At 40.1% G+C, this 26,914-nt stretch overlaps 1 protein-coding gene across 3 annotated transcripts in view; it reads right to left on the bottom strand.

Annotated features, from left to right (window-relative positions):
• CCNY (cyclin Y) overlaps positions 1 to 26,914 on the bottom strand; it is a 341,523-nt gene that overhangs the window by 99,853 nt on the left and 214,756 nt on the right. For all 3 annotated transcript variants that reach the window (XM_054592502.1, XM_054592503.1, XM_054592504.1), the window contains exon 2: positions 11,371 to 11,445. In XM_054592502.1, coding sequence (XP_054448477.1) covers positions 11,371 to 11,445 — 75 coding nt within the window. The remainder of the gene's footprint in view (positions 1 to 11,370; positions 11,446 to 26,914) is intronic.

Below are 26,914 nucleotides of genomic sequence, written 5' to 3' on the forward strand. Positions count from 1 at the left end.
GCATTTGATAAAGTACATCACCCATTTATGATAAAAATATTCAGCAAACTGGGAGCAGAGGGGCATACCTCAACATAATAAAGGCTAAGTATAAGAAATCTACAGACAACATCATACTCAATGGGCAAATCTAAAAGCTTTCCCACTAAGATCAGGAACAAGATAAGCATGTCTGCTTTCACCACTTCTATTTAACATAGTATTGGAAGTTCTAGCCACAGTGATCAAACAAGAAAAAGAAATAAAAGGCTTCCAAACTGGAAAGGAGGAACAACAGTTGTCACTGTTTGCAGATGACATGATAGTGTACATAGAAAACGCTACAGGCTCCACCAAAAAAATACTCGACCTAATAAATGAATTTGGTAAAACAGCAGGATGAAAAGTCTACATTCAGAAATTGAGGCATTTTTTTTTTACATCAACAATGAAGTATCAGAAACAGAAACGAGGGGGGAAATCCCATTTGCTATAGCAACAAGAAAAATAAAATACTTAGGGATAATAAACGCAGACAAGAAAGTAACAGAAAACTACAAGACACTGAAATTAAGGAAGATACAAATAAGTGGAAGCATATACCATGTTCATGCATTGGAAGAATTTACATCATCAAAATGTCCATACTACGCAAAGCAATCTGTAGATTCAATGCAATCCCTATCAAAATGCCCATGACATATCTCACAGATATAGAACAAATATTTCAAAAATTTATATGGAACCATAAACAAACCCAAATAGCCTCAGCAATTTTGAGAAAGAAGTTCAAAGTAGGAGGTATCACAATCCCTGATATCAAAGTATATTACCAAGCCACTGTAATGAAAGCAGTCTGGTACTTGCATAAGAACAGACACACAGACCAATGGAACAGAATGGAGAACCCAGAAATAAATGTATGTCAATATGGTCAGTTAATATTTGACAAAGGGGGCAGGAACATAAAGTAGAGTAAAAACACCCTTTTCAATAAATGGTGTTGGGAGATCTGGACAGCTATATGCAAAAAAAATGAAACTTGATCACCAACTTAAATCATACACAAAAATAACAGATTTTAATGTAAGTCGTGACACCACAGAAGTCCTGGAGGAAAACACAGGCAGTAAAATGTCAGATATCCCACACAGCAATATTTTCACCAATACATCACCTAGGGCAAGGGATATCAAGGAAATAATAAACAACTGCATCAAACTAAAAAGGTTCTGCACCACTAATGAAAACATCAACAAAATGGAAAGGGAATCAACCATGTGGGAAACGTATTTGCCAATGAAACCTCAGACAAGGGTTTGATCTCCACAACATATAAAGAACTCACGTGAGTTCACACCAGGAAGACAAGCAATCCAATTAGAAAATGGGCAAAGGACCTGAACAGATACACCTCCAAGGAAGACATAAAGAGGGCTCATACATACATGAAAAAATGATCAACATCACTAGCCATTAGAGAGATGCAAATGAAAATCACAATGAGATACCACTTCATATCAGTGAAAACAGCCATCATTGATAAATTAACAAACAACAAGTGCTGGTGAGGTTGTGGAGAAAAGGGAACTCTAGTATACTAAGAGGAGGAATGCAGACTGGTACAGTCACTGTGGAAAACAGAATGGAATTTCCTCAAAAAATCTCCAGGTGGAAATTCCTTTCAATCCAGTGATCCCACTGCTGGGACTAGACCCTAAGAATCCTGAATCACCAATTCAAAAGAAAATATGCACCCCTATGTTCATAGCAGCACAATTTACAACAGTCAAGAGCTGGAAATAGCCTAAGTGCCCATCAGTAAGTGAGTGGATCGAAAAACTGTGGTACATTTACACAACAGAATACTATACAGCAGAAAGAATGAAGGAACTGCTACACTTCACGACAGCATGGATGGAACTGGAGAGCATTATGCTAAGATAAATAAGCCAGGCAGTGAAACACAAATACCGTATGATCTCACCTATACCAACAAAACAAACAAATGAGCAAAACAGAACCAAAGACTTCGAAATAAAGGACAAAAGGACCATGACCAGTAGGGGCGGGGGGATGGGAATAACGGGGGAAAGAAGGAGAAGTGGCAAGCAAAGGAACACAAATAGAGGACTCATAAGCATGGACAATGGAGGGTACTGACTGTGGGGGTGGGGATTGGGTCAGGGTAGGGGTGAGCAATGGTGAAAAATGTTGTGGACCACTTTGTGTAGTATCGGGAATTGTAGCCCTGCGTGAGCCTGGCCTTGAAAAGGGCCTGTAAGTCTTGACCAGAAAACTGGCAATGCTGGGAGGGAGACAGGACCCGGTGCTAGCACTGAGGGTTCCTGTGGGAAATCAGGCCTGAAAAATACATTGTATCCTTTGAAGTTTGCTTTGCTTTGTATAACTCTGTTAATATAAACCGGATGTTTAAGCTCCAAACCGAAGGGTGAATACTTGAATTCAGGAGCCATTCCTTAGGACCATCTGATGTCAGCATGTCTAACAGATCCTGACCTGAGGCAAATCTCCATTTCCCCTCAATTGTTGTCTATGATCTCTATCTGTTTTCTGTAAATACAGCCTTTATGCATTGATCGATAAATTTTGTATGCATGCTGTAAACCATTCTCAATAAAAGCCACTTCAGAGATGGGCCTGGGGCATTCTCCACTAGAGGGAATCACCACCCCTTTCTCCTGGCAGACCAAGTGTGTCTGGAACAACTCATTTTTCCATCCACAATGGGTGGGAGGACTTTGCAGGATAGGGATACCCACAGAAAAAGACGGATGACTGGAACTGAACAACAATAAGTAAAAAAAATTTGAATAAAGAAATGGTTTTCAAAAATTATTTCACTCTTCTATTTAATTATTCATTCAAGTTTTAATTTGTTTATATTGTTTTGATCAACTGAGAGCTAACAATTATAATACCACCGTCCAGTATTTATTTTTAACATTTAAAGACTTATGATAAATAAAAATAAAGTTGATCCATATTTTCATAAAAGACAAGTATGACTGTGTGATAAATAACATCTAGAAATCAAAACATATTACATCACACTAAAATTCTATGGAGAAATGGCATGGAACTACAAGTTCAAATTGGAAAATGAATTATATGCAATTTTCCAACTGTTAAAGAACACTTTTCATACATTTTTAAATGACTGATGGTGGATTATCAAATCACTATGATACTGAGATTTTACTTAATAGATTTTTAAAGAGAGCAGTAGTTTTGTTTTAAAGTATCAATGTTTACAATACATCAGAAATTACATCTTTAATAGGATTAAAAAATTTTACAGACAACATAAAAATGAAAAGAACTTTTTCAAAATTCTTTTCTATGATATGTAAGAAAGGAAAAAAGGTATGAAAATCACTGGTGTAAAAGCTTTGGGCTCCTAAGGATTCTTCAATATCTAATTGCAAATGTATCCCCTATGTGACCTGATGAGGGTGAGAAGACTCAGATAGTGACTGACAGGGAGCTGGAGAGGGGGCATCCAGGGACAAGTACACAAGATGGTGACAGAGAGAACAGAAGTGGAGAGCAGTGATGACAAAAAGGGCAAGGAATGCTCTGATGGGCAAGTCCCCAAAAGGGGACAGTAGTTGACTACTGAAAATGCAAAATAAAAGGAATGCAAAAAGGTTGGTCCCCTCATGATGCACAAGTTCAGCACTGCACAGGAACAAAAATATGGCCCCATACAAAGGAAGGCGACAAAACATTTTTTTCAATTTCAGTATTTCTGAAAGAATGCACAAAATAACCCATGGCTCATATTTTTAATTTAAATGTTTCTACTTTGGCTTCAAGTCACTCAAGGGACAGTGGTTTTTATTCCTTTTAATTATTTCAAGAAACTCTTGAGAAACAGAGAGAGTGTATACACACGTATACACTTTCATTTTTCTCCCGATTCTTTTGAAGGCAAAGAACTTCTAAAAACAATACTAAATAAAATTAAAAAGATGTCGTTTGGTTGCTTTCTCCTGATCATTAAGAATAGGCTCTCGTGCTTTTGAATTAAAATAGTACAGAAAAGAAAAAGACAGTTGGGACAGCAATTCTTCCCCACAAGCCAAAATGACAGCATGAATAGCCAAGGTAGGCCAAGTGAACTGATTTCTCTCTCACCAGGCAGCTCCCCCCAACCCCCATTCCACAAGGAGCCCTTGGTCACTTCTTTGGTGAATGGCTTTCATATAAAGAAATTCTGCAATTACATCCTATTTGTTGGGAAACGTCTGGCCTGGTTTCAGGAGCTGTAACCCTGCCAACAGGCTGGAGGGCCCCAAGGCTGGAAATAATCAGGAGGCCTTGGAGAAACAGGCTCCTGAGGCGACTTGACCTGCCCTTGCCCCTCTGCTTTGCCTTGTGATGGTCCCTTCGAAAGACGGGTAAGACCCTCTGGGGGAGGGGCAACCTAAGACAGGCATTGACCCATATGGGCAGCAGATAAGAAATTGCAGGACACGGAGAAGGGGCAAAAAGGCCCCCACAAGTCTCAGCTTGGCTTGGACATGGCCAGAATCCTCACTGCAGCCGAGAAGCAGTCTCCTTCTCCCTTGGTGGTTCCCTCCCGCCGCCTAGCTCAGGCTTGAAACAGTGCAGGAAAAACAGCCCTGAATCGGATCTGGCGGGTCCCGGGGTAATCAGGCCCAAAGGTAAATTCTTCAGAGTGTGCACTGTTCCTCCCTCAGATCTCTGGTCAGTCACGCTGCAAAGGACCTTCACATTATTTACACCCCTTACCCTTTATTATTAAAGCGCTTGCTCCTATCTTCATTCTCTTTTGTTTAGACTGGTCTCCTCTCGGACCCATGTAAATCAGTGAATTCCTGTCACTTGTTTCCTTAAAAGTATCTATTATCTGTGAAACTTAACATGCTAATATAACAAGCGTACCATGCATTCCTGTTACCTAGCCCACTGATAAGTTTTTCAATAAAAGCCTTGGAACAAAAGGCGACCTGGCCTTTCCCACTAGGGGAATGTGCCATGGCCTTCTCTAGTAGGAGGGAAGTACCCCGCCTGCTCTCCCGGCAAACAGAGAAGTGTTTGCAACGTTTTGTGTTTATTCCCCTCATCCGTGACAACCCCAGGACGGGCTCTGCGGGTTTCAGAGCCCTGCTCCCACCTTAGCTGGCCACAGCTGGTTTCCCTCAGGTTTCAGGGAGCGCTGTGCTCTCTGTGGTGCTCCCTGGCGGCAGCGTGCCCCTATGGCCACCTTGCAGTGCAACACCTATTGGTAAGAAGAAATGACTGAGAGCAGTCCATTTGGCTTTTGACAGAACATCACTAACTTCAGTCAGCTGGGGCAGGACTAATTAGGCAAGCACTCCATTCTAAAGTTTCCAGTTTTCTTTTGAACACTGAGAAAAGGTTCCAAGTCTAGCCTAGATCTCTTTAATATCAGAGGAAAAGGAATTTAACAGTCAGGGAACTAATGACCTCATGGAGGTATCATCTAAATAAGGATAAGGAACAGCTGGCAGGTGGGTAGCATGATAGACAGAGCTTGTTTTGTCAGGATGAGAGGTCTGCAGAGCAGAGTTGTGACAGGAAGAGCACATGGCTGTGGTCCCAGGCAGCAGCTGCTCTAACATAACTGTCTTCACTCCAACAGTAGCCTCCTCTGCACAAACCTATTCTAAACTGAAAAAGGTCTACCTCCACCTGAAGAAAAGATCACCAGATTAAAAAGAAAGCGATCTAAAAGGTCCTGTATATCTTATAATTGGAAGTTACAACATTTCTTCCAAATAAACAATTGCAATAATAGGACCTACTATTTTGAATTGCTCTGGTACTCTTAGAAAGATGGAGGTCTTGTAACAGAAATGTAAGTTTATCCAAGTAAAGAATGATCATAATCAATCAAGAATGTTCCCTAGTTTTGTCATTATTCCTTCTTTCAACCAGGCAGAGCAAGGTCCAGGAAATACTGAGATCTAATATCATATATTTCTTTCCCTCTAGGAGCTAGTTGGTGACACAGACAAGAAAATAGTTTTAAATACCACAATATGGTTCAGACTAGGAAGAAAAAAGCACTCACAGGGTACTGTGGGAGCTTACCAAAGGCCCACTTAACCTAGTTTGAGGGGTCAAGAATATCTTTGAGGAGGAGGTGACAGGAGGAATGAGCCTTGAAGATATAAGGAATGAGCTGTATGGAAGACAGAAGGGGAATTCAGGTGAATGCAGAGAAACATGAGGGTAGGTCACACACTGGAAGAACTGCAGTGATGGGGTCACCAAGGGCTTGGTCAATAATCCTAAGGCATTTGGAACTGAATTCTAAGGCAAACGGGGAGCCATTTAAAAAGTTTAAGCAAGAACTTCCAGTGAAGATGGCAGCAGAGACAGATATGGCTCACCTCTTCGCTCAACCACATCAAAATTATAACTCAAATATAGAACAACCATCACTCAGAACTGTCAGAAATTGAGTTGAATGAAAGTCTGCCAACTACGGAGTTAAAGAAACCACGTCCATCCAGACTGGTAGGAGGGGAACAGACACAGAACTAACTGGTCCCACAATCACGCGAGGTGTATAAAAACTAGGGAGGGATAGTTTGGGAGCAAGGAGACCCAACCCCACACCAAGCCCCCAGCCCAGCATTCCAGTGCCAGGAAGATAAGTCACCACAACTTCTGGCTACAAAAACCAGTGAGGATTGACTCAGTGGAAGAAACTCCTGGAGCCCCAAGCAGCTCCTCTTAAAGAACGCGCTTCCTCTGGGCTTCTGCACCAGGGTGGCAGCTCACAAGGTACCAGTGGCAAGCTGGGGGAGACTGAGGTGTCTGCCATTAAGGCAAGCAGAGGCCATTGTCCCTCTTATGGGCCCTCCCCCACTGCAGAGCTACAGAGCCAGCAAGCTGGTGCCATATCTGACATTCCAGCAACCTGGCTAACACTGTATGACCCTCTTTTGAGATCCCCAAGGACTCCACCCCACCCAACTTACACACCCACCCAAGCAGCTTTTCCATATGAATTGCTAGTCTTGCCTCATGCTTCATAACTTCCTAAATCCTCTCAAAGAGCAACAGCTGGCCTGAGTGAATCACATACAGGCTTCCCACTAGCTGCCTATATTCACCTGGGAATCTCCAAGTCCAACACAAGTAGTTGGCATCTCAGATAGCTTTATAGTTTAGGCAGGGTGGCCCCAGAAAGAACACCCAGGAAACCCAGGGCCAGCCCACCCCATGGACAGCTACAGACTGCATCAGAGCACCACCACCCTGCCCTTGCACAGCTGATCCTCCACAGAGGGCAGAGGTTGGTGGTGAGTGGTCTCAACCAATCCTTACAGCTAACTGGCCTGGGTAAATCCCTCCCATTGATCAGCCAGAAGCAACCAAGGCTCCACTACAAGAGGAGAGTGTACTCAGCCCACAGGAAGGGAGCACCTTGGGTACCCAGCTTGGGCGATAGGAGAGGTTGTGCCACTAGACCCTACAGGACATCTAATACATTAGGCCATACTACCAAGACACAGAGTCAAAGCAGCTCTAATACAGAGAAACAAACACAGGGAGGATGCCGAAATGAGGAGACAAAAGCACATGGCCCAAATCAAAGAACAGAACTCCAGAAAAAGAACTAAACAAAATGGAGATAGCAATCCATCAGATACAGAGTTCAAAACACTGGTTATAAGGATGCTCAAGGAAGTTAGTGAGGACGGACCTCAGCAGCATAAAAAAGATCCAGTGAGAAACGAAGGATATACTAATTGTAATAAAGAACAATTTACAAGGAAACAACAGTAGAGTGGATGAAGGCAAGAATCAAATCAATGATCTGAAACATAAGGAAGCAAAAAGCAACCAATCAGAACAAGGAAAAAAAAATCCAAGAAAAAGAGGATAGTGTAAGGACCCTCTGGGACAACTTCAAGCATACCAATATTTGCATCATAGGGGTGCCAGAAGAATAGAAAGTGCAAGAAATTGGAAATCTATTTGAAAAAGAAAACTTCCCTAATTCGGTGAAGGAAATAGACATGCAAGCCCAGGAAGCATAGAGAGTCACAAACAAGATGGATGCAAAGAGGTCCACTCCAAGACACATCATAATTAAAATGCCAAAGGTTAAAGATAAATAAGGAATCTTAAAAGCAGCAAGAAAAAAGAAGTTAGTTACCTACAGGGGAATTCCCATAAGACTGTCATCTGATTTTTTCAAAAGAAACTTTGCAGGCTAGAAGGGATTGTCAAGAAATATTCAAAGTCATGAAAAGCAGGAACCTACAATCAAAATTACTCTACCCAGCAAAGACATCATTTAGAAGCAAAGGACAAAGAGCTTCTCAAACAAGAAAAAAACTAAAGGAGTTCATCATCAGCAAACCACTATTATTTGAAATGTTAAAGGGACTTAAGAAAATGATCAAAACTATGAACAATAAAATGGCAAAAAAATACATATCTACAAACAATTCAATCTAAAGAACAAACTAAGCAAACTAGAAGAACAGAGGCAGAATCATGGATATGGAGAGCATGTTGATGGTTGCGAGACTGAAGGGAGATGTGGAGGGAATTGCTGAAGAGATGAGAGGATTAAGAAGTACAAATACATATACAAAGTAGCCATGGGGACATGTAAAGGACAGTACAGGAAATGCTGTAGCCAAAGAACGCATGACCCATGGACATGAACAATGGTGGAGGGATTGCCTGAGGGAGTTGGGGTTGATGGGTTGAGTAGGGCTAAGGGGGAAAATCAGGACAACTGTAATAGCATAATCAATAATATATAATTTTTAAAAAGTTTAAGCAAGAGACATAACCAGATCTGATTTGCAAAAAGTCTCCACTTAGTAGCAGGACTTAATAGCAGGCACAGGACTGAAAAGGGATAATGTCAAAGGGCAGTTCAGAAGCTGCTGCAGTGACCCAAGCAAGAAATTATGAACCTGAACAAAGGTGGCAGCAATGGGAATAGAAAATAGTAGTCAGAATCAAGGGGTGTTTAAGAGATAAAAATTAATACATCATTGATCACTTAGATGCAACAGTGCACTGCCTTAAAAAAAGGGGAAAAAAAGCCCTGATTTGTGGCATCTGCCAATTTCCATGGTGTCAAAACTTCTGTGATGGCTATATCAAATTTCCAACATAATGTCACTGAATTTGGATCAAGGAAGAAATGTGCGCAATAGGTCCCACAAGCCAGTGTGAGTCAGCTCCAGGATCACTGTCAGACGTGAGACCTGGGAAGAGGAAGAGTCTGAAAAACTCAAGGCCTTGTGGGGCCCAGGAAGGAAGCTGACTGCAGTGAGTTTTGAGACACATGGATTTAGAGGAACCTACAGCTTTCATTGTAAAGATATCCCGTAGGCAGTTGAATCAATTGGTTTTGAACAGTGCAGAGAAATACCTGGCTAGACATTAAAGTTGGCATGGAAGCCTCAAGAATCTCTGCGGACCCAAAAGGTAAGAGAGTAAAGCACATAACCCTAGAAAATACTAACATTAAAGGGAAGAATGGAAAAAAGTTGATTAAAATATCTGACAAAGATCTTAAAGGGAAGGAGTTCTCAGGAAAAATTCCTCAACAGTCAATTCTCTAGGAATCAATTCATCAAATAATTAACTCATTAAAGTTATCATATATACCTATTTTAGAACTTCTTTAATTATTTATAAAGCAACTGCTCATTAGATGGACTTGTTTTCAGCAAATTTACCTGTTTAAAGATAGGAAGCCAAAAGAGGAGGAATAGTCAATGGCAGCAAGCTCCTGAGCAATCAAGAGCTAACGAAGGCAAAAGGTCTTCAGGCAACCTTACCACACACCATCCATAGAATAGTGGTGATGAAGGGAAGATTGCCGTGGATGACTAAATGGAAAGAGAAAGGTAAAGATGGTAGAGAAGCTTTCACTAAACAGAAGAGTAGAGAGAAACACCTCAGGGAGAGGGTGTTGGTTATTTTTCTGTTTTACCTGTGAGACTCCAATAGGTTTACACGCTTAACAGAAAGCGCCAACATTGAAGGAGAAATTGAAGCAATAAACAGAAGGGTCAGAGGAAGTGATACCCTGTGTTCCAGAAGAAAAAAGGGGAATTAAATCTGCAGTAGAGGTGAAGGGGAAAGATATATACTTTCCTAACTACTTCTAGAGCAATCCTTCTGTTAGGCCAGACAATTGTTGAATTTTCTTTTACCATGATCACCAAAGTATGTGTCATCTACTTAGAAGATCTACTGCAATTCCATGTAAATCGAGTCAGAAACATTTCAGAATGATGTTTGTCTGTACCTCAAATTCACTGGAAGGAAAACCAAACCCAGAAGTATGCCAATCTTGTAACTTGTTTTCACAGCACTATCAAATGCAAAAAAAAATTTTTGATTCTCATTTTTCACTGTCCTTAATTCCCACTGTCACCTTCCTTCTCTTGCAATATCCTACTGCTCTTCCAATGGCTTCCCATTTCACTAGGCCAAGAATAAAACGTTTTGTTTTTACCCAATACATTCAAAACTTCACAAGTATTTAAAGCCTACAATGATTTATTCTTATTCTTAGAAACACTTATTTTTTTTAAATAAATGCACCTAATACTCTCTCAGTGGTTGGCTTAATTAAAGATCACCTATATTGTATCAGCATTATACCATGTCAAAATTGTTATATGATCATTATTGAGGAGTTATCAGTTCTTGTAATGAACTTACTGTCTTAAATGTGTTAAATTAGTTTCTAGTCAACTAAGGGTCTTCTCTAAATAAGAGCTTAGCAATCTGCCAAGAGTCAGGTATAGACTCACACAGGACTCTAACACTGTAATATAACATCCTGGTCACAAAGTCATCATTTAACACACTTCTTCTGCTACTATTTTCTATAGGAATCCAAATGAGAAGGTTTATGTCCACTGTACTGCATAAGTTTTATCTCGTCTTTGTAGCCAAGTGCCAGGGAACAGTGAGATAAGCCAGTACTAAAAAGAAAAAAACAAAAAACAAAAAAACAGGAGAAATTCCACACACACACCTGGGACAAAAACATTTTGCTTTTTTTTACAATCTGGAAAAAAAAACAAACCTACAAACAAACAAACAAAAAACCCCATAAATACTTCTAATCTTTAGAGAATTTATACACATATTGATTCGTTAAGAAAAATTTCCGATTCTCAGGACAGAAACTACCAATACAGAATGTACACAGCTGACTGGCAAAATGAGGATAGTTGCTCAAAAAGAAAAGTCTAAAAACATAACAATACAAAAGACAGAAACCCCAAGAGAATCACATCTAGCTTCTAGACTTAGGTTAGTTACCAACATGGGCTTTTCTTTTTTTAAAAAAAAAACAAACATAAATTAGTAACCTACCGTCCGTCTGTGATTTACTGAGGAATATTGTGCTGGCCCGAGGATGGTCTGAAGGATTGAATTCCATGTTCAAATCTGTAGAGAAAGAAAAAGAAAATACATGAACATCCATCTGATAACTAAGGGAAATCAAGATTAATTTTTAAATTTTTCAACTTTAATTGCTAATACATTAAAATATTCTAGGAAAATCCAACAGTTATTGTGTTTATAGAGTCTCCTTAGGTTCAATTGAGAACACTGTTATTTAGAAATTTGAGAAAGTCATACATCAAAATTAGACACTTGGCTACAGATGGATCAGCCTAAAACTCCATTTTCTTTTTAAAGTCGGCTATGCACCCAGGATGCTACAAAGTAGCAGGACAGAGTTATAACATACAATTAAAGAGTTCTGTGCTACAAACAACTCATCTAAACTCCAAAGTTAAGCGAGTGGTTTTTCCTTGTTTAAGGTGCTTTACAAAAATCCCATTCTTAAACTCCATTAGTATTCCCACACTCTGCTTTATTAAGATTGTTATTTTTTGAAAAAGCATAACTTATCCTTTAGAGCAAAGGCTGCAAATTGACCATTCGTGGGCACAATCTGGGCAATGGATATGTTTTGTGTGATCCATACGTTGTTCTTCCTTTTTTTGTTTTTTTTTTTTTAAATTGGAGGCAATGTATAATAATTTTTGCATTTAAAACATATGCCACAAAGACAAAAATCCTTATTTCCAGCTTCTCTTGAGAAATCAGATCATTTGGCAGCATGGGGCCCCCGACCCAATCTGCTGGAATGCTGCTGGCCCCTGCAGCTGTGCCCTGAGTGAGGTTCCAGTCCCCAGAGGTTCCAGTCCCCGGTGGTTGCCTCTCTCATTTCCCTGACACTCTTCGGTGCTGCCCCTCACTTTTAAACACTTCTCCCCCATGGGCATTTGGTTTTATAATTGCTACCTTAGAACAATTTCCAAGGGCCTCTAGAGGCTTGTCACTAAGTTATATAACAATTTAGAATTCCATAATAGCCCTGGCTGGTGTGGCTCAGTAGATTGAGTGCCGGCCTGCGAACCAAAGGGTCGCCAGTTAGATTCCCAAGTGCAGGGCACATGTCTGGGTTGCAGGCCAAGTCCCTGGTAGGGGGCATGCGAGATGCAACCACACAATGATATTTCTCTCCCTCTCTTTCCCCCTCCCTTCCCCTCTCTAGTAATAAATTAATAAATAAAATCTTTAATATAATTCCATAATAGAAGAGTTTCTCCAGTTTAAAAAAACAAAATTCCGTAAGGGAAAGAATCAGTAAACAAAACAAAATAATTAGGGGAGGGAAGAGAGACCAAAATTATTGAATGGTCAGAATGATCTTAACATCAGCTTCAAGCAACAGAATGAAAACTATTTTGAGTTCAATTATTTCAATAAATTTGTAAAGAAACACTCAAAGAAACGAAAAACAGGGAAGGTCATATATACACTGGAAGCAACACGTAAACACTTATCCACAGAGACTTATCCTCAACAAGCCTTTGTAATGAGGCAATTTTTCCTTCATCAGCCAATGCCTTACTGTACTATAGCTCCTAACCTCTTACTTGGTGCTTGATTAAAGAAACAGCTATTAAATCTTAAATGCTATTTCAATTATCTGGTGCTTCTTCTGTGACAACTATTAAAACTATATATAGTGTAGTCTCAGAGCTAAAGGCATTATGTTTTCAGGAAGGAGGAAAAAAGGCAAAAGGATAATTTTTCAAATTTGCCTCAATTTGAACTAGATACAGTTAGGTCAGAAATTCCCTGATGAAAACAAGTCTTTATTGAGGAGGTTTTCCTGTTAAACAAGGATTTTGTTATAAAAGAGTTAAATAATAAATGTGCTAAGTTTTTTTTTTTTGTGGAGGAATTTTTTTTTTTTTTGGTACATGAAAAATGAAAGCATTTATGTAATTCCAACCATGATAGATGTGGTTAACTTCCAAAAGTCTCAACCCATCATTCCTACAGAAAAGCACTAATGAAACCAATGTGCATGTAGTGCTTCCTGCAGGGGGGGCAGGCGGGTGGGGAATACTAAGAACTCACTCCACTAGTCTTGGACAGTGTCAGCATCCCAAATTCTTACTTTATTCCCTTCATACTCAATTCAGACTCATCTACTAAATCAGCTGTTTTTCTGTGTGGAGCTGAAATAATACAAGAGGGTCATTTCTTCAGGAATTGAGATCTACTTTTAAATTGAAGAAAGTCCTGAGGGACAATCCCTGAACTCTCTGGCGATTAGGATATGGTGCTATGCTGTTCACAAACCCTAGAAATTGCTAAGAATGGGGAACTTTACAAACTCTAAGGGATTTCAAAACAGAGATGTTTGTTATAGTAAGTAGCTATGGCAACATTTAAAAATAATGTGAAAAATGTTTTATTCACATGGAAATAGGAAAACATGTAACTAGATGAATGAAGAAAGCAGCATGAAATCATTCTGGGGTAAAAATATACACAGGCATAAAAAAATATATTAAAAGAATGTACGCTAATATTTGGTTACCTTTGAACAATGCAATTGCACATATTTTTTTTATTTTCTGTGTTTTCTACATTTGGTATATTTTTATTGGTTTACTTTAACTTTTATAATTTAAAACATTTTGTTTTACAACTGATTTAAAACAATATTTTGTTCACAATTCATGAAAAATGATTTCTGCTCTTATTATGCTCTACGTGACTGGACTATTATTTCTCCAGCACATGCCGGCGCTCCCTCTAGGATGGAGACATCCTAGAGATCTCTTGTTGTGACTGTTGGACCCCTTCCCAGAAGTCAGAGAGATGCACACGTAGCCACCAACACTGCCCACCTGCTGGAGGAACTCACAAGGAAAAGTGATTGGCACAGAGGACCCTGAGTGGAGGAGCCCTCATCCTGCCAAGAGCTACCATGTTTCTACTGCACACACTTCCTGGTCTAAATGGGACCATGGGGGAAAGGTAAGATACTGCTTATTCTTCTGTACCAAACCCAGTAGCAGGAATTATGTTTCACACTCTTCCTATCAAGTGTGACATGAATATTTGCATTTTCCTTTATAATCAAGTCATAACTCTAGGTCTGATCCTAATGCTCACTGTGTCACTGGTGTTTTCCTGAGTGTTGACAGGCCAGCTGTCATCTCTACCCAGTTCAGAGACACAGAGCAAGTCATGAAGAGTTCAGAGGAGGCTTCAAGATCAGGGTTTGACATGATACTCACAGATGAGCTTAGGGAGGCTGAGAAGTATCTAGCTGGCTAATAACAGAAAGGACCAGAACTCTGGTCTCCAGCTAGAGTTCCACAGTTCAGAGCTTTTCCCACAGCCCCTACTAGGCCAGACCTTGCCTCAGATCCCAAATGTCCTAGAAGGACTGGAGCCTGAGATAAGAGGAAGGCAAAGGCTGATACAGAGGAAAATTCAGATGCCCCTCAGCTGGGTTCACATAACCTTTAGTTAGATTCTCTACAGAATTTAAATTTTGGAATCTAGATCTTGGACGAGGTAACCAGGAAGTTTCCACACAAAGAAAAAAACTGCTTCTGGACATAAGAGTATGTAGCAATGCTGAGGAAAATGAAGCTTATCAGCAAATCTTTATTTGAAAGCATGCCCAGATGGTTATACAGGTTAGGGGGCAACATTCAGGAGCTGCGAGAAAATTTCTTAAAAAAAGCATTCAACAACATGCTGGTTTGCATTTTTTTCAATCCTAACCCAGATTTCTATTTCAAAACTGTAGAGTATAAAGTAATAAAACTCTACACCAGAGGCAAGCCAATGGGCTAGCTTTTACTTTGTACAGGACATGTCTAAAGGACAGATTTCTCTGAGTAACCCAAATGTGAAGGTGGCTTGTGAAGAACCCAGCTGATGTAGCACATATTTAAATATCAGAATGGCAGAGAACAGAGGTACAAAGAATTGCCAGGTTGTTTCCTACAAATCAAGTTTAAGAGAGCAGCCCCACATCTTGAGATGAAACATGCTAATTACAAAAAGTGTTTTGACAAAGGAACTCTTAATTTCCCAGGAACAAAAAAATGGGAAAAGGCATTCTCACAAGCCAAGCAAAGTAAACTGCCATATCAAACTTAAAGTGTGAAGTCAAGTGTGACAAAACAGCTACATTAGCCATAGAGAAAAAAATCCCCATACTGCAGAGTCAGGAAAAATGATGCCCCAAATGCATACAATGGTGGGACACAATTGGCAGAGTGCAGTGGTCTCATGTTGGCTCAGTGATGTCTCTGATTGGCAAGGATTACAAGGAAAAAACTCATGAAATATTAAGGGTAAAATTAGAAATTACAGATGAAAGAAACTTCACTTTGCTAAAGAATGCTAACCACTCTGCTAAAGTCAGTTCTGACAGTATTCTACCTATTTTAAGGTCATAATTTAAATACTAATTGTTCACATGATCCACCCTGAAACCACTACCATGTTAAATATTCCTCAACGGTTCCCCAAGCCCCTCTAAGAAATTCACACAGCCTCACCCATCCCCTCTCAGACCTGCCTTCCCAAAGCACATATAGCTTTGACATTCCCATCCACCCACATCAAGCTCTTGAAACACCTGATGTACTAACTTATCCAGAAAAAGTAATAACTTGTTAAGACTTAAATTTGGGTTGGCCAAAAAGTCCATCTGGTTTTTCAGTAAAATAAGACACATTTTTCATTTTCACCTACAACTTTATTGACTTGGGTTTTTTGTGTGTGTTGGCTGTCTTCCATGTGGTAAAATGTTGACTGTCCTCAATTAATGTCTCCATTTGATTGCTATCACCATCAACTGGTCTACCTGTTGGAGTGTTAGAGCATTGTCCAGTGAGAAATCTCCAGCACTAAACTTCACAAACCACTTTTGACATGTTTGATCAGTCACAGCACCTTCTACATACGCTGCAAAAATCTCTTTTTCTTTGTGCTTCAGTTGCATTTTTACCTTTCTTGAAATAATAAAGCATAATATGCTGAAAATGTTGCATATTTTCTTCCATCTTCACTATTAAAATGGCTATGCAAATATTCATCAATTTTGATAATTTTATTTAAACGCATGCTGATACGACAGCTGTCCCAATACAATCTAACAAAATTGTTTCAAATGAAGTTAAAGACAACTAAGTGCTACTAAAGCCATCTTATGGGGAAAAACAAAACAAAACAAAACAAAACTTTTTGGCCAACTCAGTGTTTACTCAGCTGGATGCATTTAGGTGTCATTTTAGCAGAGCCACTACCCCTACTGAAGAGTGAAGCCTCACTGCAGTATTTCTATCCCCAAGAAAAAATCCACGAATATGAGCTGACTAGTGACACTGCATAGGGACCAACATCTCTGCAGTATATAAGGTCAGCATCTGGCAGGGGCACAAAGAAGGGTGAAATGCAGTTCATCCTACACAACCTTACAATTTAGTCAGTAAGACCAGATGAAATACTTGATACCATCACAGCACAGGACCAGCTAGCGAATAACAAAGAACAAAATATCTTACCAAATCCTATGGGACAGAGAACAGTGAGTGTACTTAAAACAAAATAGCTTAAGCAAAACATTGGACTCTTTCCCAGAGTCACAAATTTACGCTGCTTTTTTATTTTCCTGGCAAGGCTATTTAATTGAATTCAGTTAAGTTGAACAAACATGCATTGAGTCTCTGGTACACGCCAGGTTTGTGTTTAGTCCTGTTGATGTCAAAAGATGACTTTGGCACCCCAGCCAGGTAGCTTAGCTGTATGGAACATCATTCCTTACACTAAAAAGTTGCAGGTTCAATCCCGTGTAAGGTCACCTACCTAGCTTGCAGTTTCGATCCCTGGTGGGGATGCATACAGGAGGCAACCATTTGATGTTTCTCTCTCTCCCCTCAACCCCTTTCTCTATAAATCAATACATATATAACAAGGGTGAGGATTTTTTATAAAAGATCACTTTGGGGTAGTACTTTACCTTTCTATTATATACATGAACTATTTCATGCTCCTAAGAATCTCCTCTTGATTTTCAAATGGCTATAGTCAATTAATGGTGAGACAAAACATTTATTTAGATGACTTCAAAATGCATCATGTTATTTCTATTCCATATTTGGCTTCAAAATTACAATATGATGGGGTAAATTTCTATTTTATTAGATACCATCAGTATGAATACTGGGAGGTTTGGCAAGGCCAGTCCAGACTGCAATGGTTTTCATACATGCATTCAGCAATCAATCAATGAGCTTCTTCTAGGTCTAAGGTGCTGCTGAGTTCCATATACAAACGATAAAGAACAAAAAAGATCAAGTTTCTGTTCTAAGTTGAAAATGTGAAGTACTAATGGAGAAAACAAACAGACAAAAAAAACATCATGAAGAATATAAACTCTAGTCAAGATGATGGAGTAGGTAAACACTGTGCTCACTTCCTCCCACAACCACATCAAAATTACAACCAAACTTCAGAACAGCTGTCATTGAGAACCACCAGAAGACTAGCTCAACATTAAGTCCTATAACTAAAAATATACAGAAGCCACATTGAGACTGGTAGGAGGGGAGGAGACACGGAACAGGATGGTTTCACATCCACGTGTGGTGGTTAAAAATCAGGAGGGATATCTCAGCTTCAGATGTTACCCTCTTAGAAGAGAGGGGTTCCAGCCCCACACCAGGACCACACCCCCCTCCCCGCTCAGGGTTCCACTGCCAGGAAGAAAAGTCCCCATAACTTCTGGCTGTGAAAACCAGTAGAGTTTGTGGCTGAGTGAGACAGGGGGCTTCTAGAATCCCAGGCTGTTCCTCTTAAAGGGCCACACACAAACTTACTAGCTCACTCTCTCTCAGCTCCAGCACTGGAGCAAGCAGCTCAAAAGGAGACAGGGACATATGAGGAGGAACTGCCTGGGACTCCGAAAGCTTCAGGGTGAGAACTAGGGGGCAGCTTTCTTCCAGACAGGAGTGCTGACAGAGGACATTGTTCCTCTGATGAGCTCTCCTCACAAAGAGCAGGCAGGTGGGTGCCATATCTGAGTCTCCATCAACCTGCCCTGGTGATGGCCTGAAACCCTACCCTACCCAACATGCAGGCCAGTCCAAGCCACTTCCAGTGGCTTTTCCAAACAAATAGCCTTTCTTTGCTCATGCTGAGGACTTTCCTAAAATCTCTAAAAGGTTCACAATCCCCAAATAAGCAACATCTGGCCCCAGCATGTCCCATACCTCTTGCTAAGTGGCCCTAAGCACAACTCTAACAGGATTTTATATTAATTTGCAACTTACCCTCTCCCAGGCACCTCCAAGCCCAGGACACGTAGCAGCCATCTACAAATCACTTTTCAGCTCACACCAGGTGGCCCTGGCCTGGGCACAGGCAGAAGCTGACCTCAGCCTCCACCAGAGCTCCTCCCAAGAGGGCCCAGAACCAACACACCAGGTGGCCAGCTTCAGACAACTCCAGGGCACCAACCAACCACTTCTACAACTGATACACCCAAAGGGCGAACTCGGCAGGCACTAGGACCCCAAAAAAGAGAATCCTGTTGCATGGGTCAGCCCCCTGCAAATAGATACTTCTAGTGATTACCAGTCTTCAAAACCAATCAGCCTAAGGTTCAACCCCTCCCACTGATGCCCCAAAAGCAATCAAGGCTCAACTCTAACAGGAGCGCACACAACCAACACAAAGGATACAGGTGCAGCACCTGGCTCAGGCAACCGGGGAGGGAAACTATGCCACTGGGCCAAACAGGACACTTACTATATAAAACCACTCTACCAAGACTGGAGACCAAGCAAATCTACATAACACATACAAACAAAAACAGGGAGGCAGCTAAAATGAGGAGACAAAGAAATAGGTCCCAAATGAAAAAATGGGAGAAAACTCCAGAAAAAGAAATTAGCAAAATGAAGACAAGAAATCTACCAGATGCAGAGTTCAAAACACTGGTCATAAGGATGCTCAGTGATCTCAGTGAGAACTTCAACAAAAAGACAGGAAACAAAAATGGCGATGGAAAACATAAAAAAGAACCAGTCAGAAATAAAGAATACAATAACTGAAATGAAGACTACATTAAATTGAATCAATAATAGAGTAAATGAAGCAGAGGGCTGAATCAGTGATTTGGAAGATAAGGAAGCAGGAAACACCCAATCAGTACAGCAAAAAGAAAAAAGACTTTTAAAAAATGGGGATACTTTAAGGGGCCTCTAGGATAACATCAAACTAACAACATCTGTATCACAGGGGTACCCAAAGGAGAAGACAGAGAGAGGAATTGAGAACATATTTGAAAAAATGACCAAAAACTTCCCTAATCTGACAAATAAAACAGACAAGTCCAGGAAGTGCAGATTCCCAAACAAGATGAACCGAAGAGTCCCACACCAAGATGCATTATTATTAAAATGCTCAAAGTTAAAGACAAAGAGAGAATCTCAAAAGCAAGGAAAAGAAAGGCAGTTACCCACAGGGAAGCTCCCATAAGAATGTCAGCTGATTTCTCAACAGAAATTTTGTAGGCCAGAAGAGACTGGAACAAAATATTCAAAGTTATGAAAAGCAAGGACATAAAACCAAGACTATTTTACCCAGCAAAGCTATCATTTAGAATCAAAGAGCAAATAAAGAGCTTCCCAGACAAGAAAAAGCTAAAGGAGTTCACCACAAAACCAGTATTATAATGTGTTAAAGTGACTTCTTGAAAAAGAAGAAATCAAAAATATGATTAATAAAATGGCAATAACTTCATATCTACTTTAAATGCAAACTGATTAAATGCTCCAGTCCAAAGACATATAGTGGTTGAATGGATAACAAAACAAGACCCAGGCATACGCTCTGTTCAAGAAACTCACTTCATATAGAAAGACACATATACTAAAGGTAAAGAGATGAAAAAAGATAATTCATGAAAAGGGAAATGAAAAAAAAAAAAAAGCCAGGGTAGCAGTATTTATACCAGACAAAATAGATTTTAAAACAAATGCTGAAACAAGAGAAAAAGAAGGACCCAGCAATTCCACTTCTGGATATTTGTCTGAAGAAACCCAAAACACTAATCAGAAAAGATATAAGTATCTCTGCATTCACTGGAGTATTATTTACAATAGCCAAGATATGGAAGGAACCTAAGTGTCCATCAATAGATGAATGGATAAAGAAGATGTGGTATATATATATATGCAATGGAATATGACTTGGCCATAAAAAAGAATGAAGTCGTGCCATCTGCAAAAACATGGCTGGACCTAGGGGATAATACACTAAGTGAAGTAAGTCAGCAAGAAAAAGAAAAATACCATATGATTTTGCTTAATGTCTTATCATTATGTTATCTACCTGAAGCTAATATAATACTGTATGTCAACTGTAATTGAAAAATAAAAAATAATATATAAATTCTATAACCCTACATTCAGAGAGCTGAAAGTCAACTATCCTAGGGTTCTAGGAGTCATTCATTTCCCAAAGAGAAGTTAAAATACTGGAATAGAAATAACACATTTTATAATGTAAAAGGTCTAAATTTGAATACATCTCTGTTGGATCTATAGCCTTGAGCAAATTGCCACCGTACTCTGGATTTCATTTTCCTCATCTATGAAGTCGGGGAATAACACCTACTTTTGAGGACTGCTATGAAGAATTAGAAGTTATATACGGCCCTAGCTGGTGTGGCTCAGTGGGTTGAGCATCAGCCTGCAAACCAAAGGGTAGCTGGATTGATTCCTGGTCAGGGAACATGCCTGGGTTGTGGGGCCAGGTCCCCAGTGGGTGGCATGTGAGAGGCAACCACACATTGATGTTTTTCTCTCTCACTTTCTCCCTCCCTTCCCCTCTGTCTAAAAAGAAAATAAATACAATCTTTAAAAAAAATTTTTTTTTTAAGTTACGTACATAAGTAGGACATGTGTCATATATGTCTCATAAATAATGGCTATTAAAATTTTAGAGTATTAAAAAACATTATGCCATAGTATCTAACTCAGTGCTAAAGACATAAAACTCTCAAAATATATATGTTAAACTTAGACACACTAAATATGATGTTAGAACCATCAGTATACAATTTCTGTTCTCTATAGAGTCCTAACTGGACTCTATAATTGATGTTTAAAACTTCAGTCCTTCGAATTGTTGATATAGATTCTCCTACCTCTTATGACAAGATAATCCATAATGACAAAATGAACCAGTCTCTAAGGCAAAGATGTTTTAAAGAGAAAAGGCAGCTTTAGAAAATGTTAGAGAACCCCTCGAATTTACGTCAACCTAATATTTAAGAAGCAGAGTTTGGACAGCTGCTTCTTTATGATGGTGATGCCTATTATGACACACAGTCAAATTAAAATATTAACAGAATGGTCATTCTAAGAGACTACTGCTGGACTTTGACATGATAACAGAAATATCAGTCACATTGCTTTCATGTTTCTATCCATGTATTATATAGTCCGTGTTTCAACTCAGTACAAGGTATGAAAGGTTCCCTTTATTTGAAGTTGAAAAATAATATCCAACAGCCTACTGTAGTAGGTATAATTTAGTAGGATTCTCCTAGGCCAGGTGAACAAATGTTCTTCTGTCCTTTCACAGGTGTTTCAGTATCAGCGATCCACAATTGCTCATTTCGGCTTTTAAACCAACATCAGTTTTATAAAAGATCCATGCAATAAAATAATGCTTTGGATAAGCTGTAGTCATTATGGTCTGGAAAACTAGTACAAAGGAAGACAGAAAGGTGCAGCAAGGTCTAAAATGTGCTGGGTATAATATAGATACAAGGGAGACAAAAGACAATTTGCAGAGAACTGACATTTCTCACATTCTACGTCCTCTTTCTGCATTGCAAGGCCCCAGGTTGATCCGCATCTTTAGATAAATATTTGACATGGTCAATATCTCAAACTTTTAATTTCAATTTTAGGTAGTCACATTTCTAAATCTGGCTAGGATATGCAAAGCAATAATAAAACCAAGTAAAGTCTGTTCATTTTAAATGAGGTAGGTTTACTTCTTTAAGTTACCTATACCTTAAAATCATTACCTCCATTCACTAGTGCCAATGAGACCAAAATCAAGAGATTGACCCCAATGGTAACTCCATGAGGCTGCCACCAGGAAGCCCCAACCCCCACAGCCTGCACCAGCATCTTATTTAGCTTATGTGGCTTATATAGCCACAGCAGCTGTGGCAGCAACTGTTGGTACTGCAATTCCAGCTCATCCTAAAGCCATCTTTTCTACTCCCGTCGATTTCAAGTTTATTCTTTACAATTATTCTAACACATCTGGATTTGATTACTTTTCACTTTCACTCTCTTTCAGCTGCCTGTGTCCCCAAAAGTGATCCATGTGTGGTTTTGTGAATGAGCGTACCTGGGTCCATACATCTATGTGAGCTAGACCTCCAGGTCTGATCTGTGCCCAATGTATGTGTGTCTGTATGCATCTCTCTCCACACATGTCTCATTCTCATTCACATGCTCTCACCGTCTTTCTATCCATCAATCTATCTGCTTCTTCATCTCTATCTTTCCAACCTGTCTCTCAGTCCCTCTTTCACTCACTTTTTCTCTCTCCATACCTGTCTGTTCCTCTCTCCCTCCGTAGCCTCTCTCTCATCTCTCCACTGTCTTTTTCTAATATTCTATCTCAAGATGAACCAAATAAGACAGACAAAGATCCTAATGTTAAGACTAAAGACAGATCATTCTGCCAATATACCAGACTAGGAAACCTGAAGGCTCTCAATACTATAAGCACTTCGAAATGTGAAGTAAAACATAAGACATACCTTTAAATTCTTCCAAGCGTGTGCCAAGTAAGTAAGGAAGATGACTTGAGGCTCTAACCAAAGAGAACTGGCAGGGCAGAAGCTAGCCAGCAGTTTGAGCTGGGTCTTGGCTTTCAACCAAGGTGACCACACATCTGGGTTTATACCTACCATCCTGGCATGGTTACTAATTTTAACCTCCTACTTAAAACTGTCTTAGAAGTCACAATATTTTAATGTCCTGCAGGACAGGAAATATGCCCTTAAAGTTCACAGAAGGTAAAACTGATGTTTTTACATATATTTGGAACCCAAAAGGACTACAATCTCAACAAAAACTGGACTAGGAAAAAAAAGTTAGGAACGTAGATGAAAAAGAGGTTGAGCCTGGGAGGTGGAACATCTCCCAAATCCCCAATAATTGATAACCATTGGTTTGTTTGTTACTTCAAATGTGATTTTGGGAGTTCTATTCTACTCTATGCATGTAGTTCAAGAAATCCCTGGACAAGAAATTTATGCCAAGTTGGTCACATGCCAATGATATATATATCACAGGGTGCCTGGCAGAAGTAACTACACACTCCTCCCTCAGTGTCCACAGAAGATGGTTCCAGGACCCCCTTGGAACAAAATCCTTCAGTGCTCAAGTCCCTTGTACAAAATGTCAAAGTGTATGCATATAAGCTACATGCATCCTATATTGTTTAGGGAATAATGACAGGGAAAAATAGTCTGTATGCTTTCAGTTTAGATGTCACCACTTTAGGCTTAACTACATAGTATTTGTAACCAACAATGTAACAATTTTTTAATAATATTTCACCCTGCAGTTGATTGAAACTGCAGATGTGGAACCTACCCATATGGAACCCACAGATATGAAGGGCCAACTGTAAGTTGCTCTGGAAAAGACTGCCACCTAGAACCCCAGCAGATTCTGCCCTCTAAAGACAGGCTTACCATCCAAAATAGCAAGATACAGAAGAAGACAATTCATTACAAGCCAAAGTCAGAAGATAAACAAACAGCAAGATTAGATCTTACAAGAACTTGGGGTAATTAAAAAAACAAAAACAAAAACAGGATAGAGGCCATAAAATGAATATGTATGTAATTTTATGTGTTAATTAAACAGACAAAAGAAACAAAGGCCTATGGTAAAAAAGAAAAAGGAATTTTGGAAAAAGTCATGTCTGTCATGTGTTCATATATACATATATGTATATATACACAAACGTAAAATTATGTATATTCTAGAAACAAAAAAAAAAAAACCGCAGTCATGAAAGACTTCTGGTCAAGATGGCAAAGAAGGTGAATGCTGTATTCATCTCCCCCTACCCTGATCACATCAAAATTACAACTAAATTATAGAACAACCACCCTTAGAACCACCTGAAGACTAACTGAACAGAAGTCCTACAATTAAGGATATAAGGAAGCCACATCAGGACTGGTAGGAGAGGAGATGATGCTGAACTGGCTGGTCCCACACCCAGGTGTGGTGGTTAACAACTGGAAGGAATGCCCTGGCCAATGTGGCTCAGCTGGTTCGAGCATCATCCTCATAAACTGAAAGGTTACACGTTTCCTTCCCGGTCAGAGCACATGCTTAGTTGTAAGTTCAGTCCTTTGGCAGGACACCTACGAGAGGCAACTGATCAATGTTTCTCTCACATCAATGTTTCTCTCCCTCTCTCTGCCCCTCCCTTCCTCTCTCTCTAAAATCAATTAGCGTGTCTTCAGGTGAGGATAAAGAACAACAAAAAAGAAGTGGGAGGAATATCTCAGCTGCAAAGGTCCCCCTGGGGAGTGAGGGGTCCCACCCCCCACCACGTACTCCAGCCCAGAGCACCAGCATTAGGAAGAGGAACCTCCGTAACAGCTAGCTGTGAAAATCAGTGGACACTACGCTCAGTGATACAAAGGTCTCCTGTAGACCCAGGAGTTTTCTTAAGGGGCTCAAATAGACTCATTCATTCATAAATACTAGCCCTAGGCTTAAGAGAAGGGACAGCTACTCAAAAGCACCAGGAACATGAGGGGAGGAACTGAATTACCTGGCTTCGAGGAGAGGGCTGGAAGGGCAGCTCTCCCTGGGACTAAAGAGCTGGCAGACACCATTGCTTCTTTCTTGAATCTTACCCCCAGAGGTGGGGGGCAGGTGCAGGCAGATGCCAAATCTGGGTCTCCATCAATGTGGCTAGCTAGCTCTGCTCTTATCCCACTCTAGTAATTGTAAGACCCTGCCATACACAATTCAAAGACCACCCAAACCTCTTTCAGAGGTTAATCCATAAAGGCAGCCAACCTGGACGCACGCTGTGGACTTTCATAAAAATCTCTCAAAGATCCACAAACCCTAAATAAGCAGCAGCCAGGCTTGGCATGCCCTGTAGCTCTAGCTGAGCAGCCCCAAGCCCAAAAATGAGTAGCAGCTGGCCTCAGTTCATAGTATAGCTTCTCCTAGGCACCTTCAAGCCCAGCACAGAGGGCAACCATCTACAAGTCACATTGTAGCTCCTAGCAGGTGGCCCATGGCTGACACAGGCGGAGGAGACCTTGGTCTGCACCAGAGTTTCTCCCAAGAGCCCCCAGAACCAACAGACCTGGTGGCCAGTCTCACACAGCACCAGAACAGCACCATCCAGTTAGCTCCATAAATGGCATGCCCAAAAAGTGGACTCAGCACCAGATCTCTGATCCTCAGTGGGCTCAGCTGCTGAATAACAGCTCCTCCACTGTAGTCATGGCCAGTCCATACAACCAATGAGCCCAAGGGTCAATCCCACCCACTGATGTGCCAACAGAAATTCAGGTTTAACTGTAACAGGAGGGCTCACACAATCCACAAAAAGGACATACGATGAGCACCCAGCTCAGGGGACCAGGGAGACTGTACCATACAGCTCCATAGGACACCTACTACATAAGCCCATAATGCCAAGACCAGGGGACATGGCAGCTCTACCTGAAACATAGAAACAGAAACAGAGAGGCAGCCAAAATGAGGAAACAAGGAAACATGTCCCAAATGAAAGAACAGAATAAAACTCCCAGAAAAAATCTAAGCAAAATGGAGACAAGCAATCTAGTAGATGCAGAGTTCAAAATACTGATTATAAGGACATTCAATAAACTTAGAAAGAACGTCAACAAAGAGATAGAAACATAAAAATGGCAATAGAAAACATAAAAAAGAACCAGTCAGAAATAAAGAATAACTGAAACAAAGAATACGTTAGATGGAATCAACAGCAGATTACATGAGTTAGAGCATCGAATCAGTGATTTGAGAGATAGGGTGGCAAAAAACACCCAATCATAACAGCAAGAATAAAAGGAATAAAAAAAAATAAAGATAGTGTAAGGGATCTCTGAACAGCATCAAGTGTAACAACATCTGCATCATGGGGGTGCTAGAAGGAGAAGAGAGAGCAAGGGATTGAAAACCATTTGAAAAAAATAATGACTGAAAACTTACCTAAGCTAGCAAAACAAACAAAAAAACAAAAACAAACAAACAAAAAAAAACAGACACACAGGTCCAGGAAGGAGAGCATCACAATCAGGATGAACCCAAAGAGGCCCCATAAAGGCCCATCATAATTAAAATGCCAAAGATTAAAGAAAAAAAGAAAGTCTTAACAGCAGTAAGAGAAAAGCAGTTAGTGACCTACAAGGGAGCCATAAGACTGTCAGCTGATTTCTCAACAGAAACATTTCAGGTAAGAAGGGATT

The sequence above is a fragment of the Pteronotus mesoamericanus genome, unplaced genomic scaffold (genome assembly GCF_021234165.1).
Source record: "Pteronotus mesoamericanus isolate MK-2021 breed Mesoamerican mustached bat unplaced genomic scaffold, CSHL_Meso_final scaffold_36, whole genome shotgun sequence".
In the NCBI taxonomy this organism is placed as follows: domain Eukaryota; kingdom Metazoa; phylum Chordata; class Mammalia; order Chiroptera; family Mormoopidae; genus Pteronotus; species Pteronotus mesoamericanus.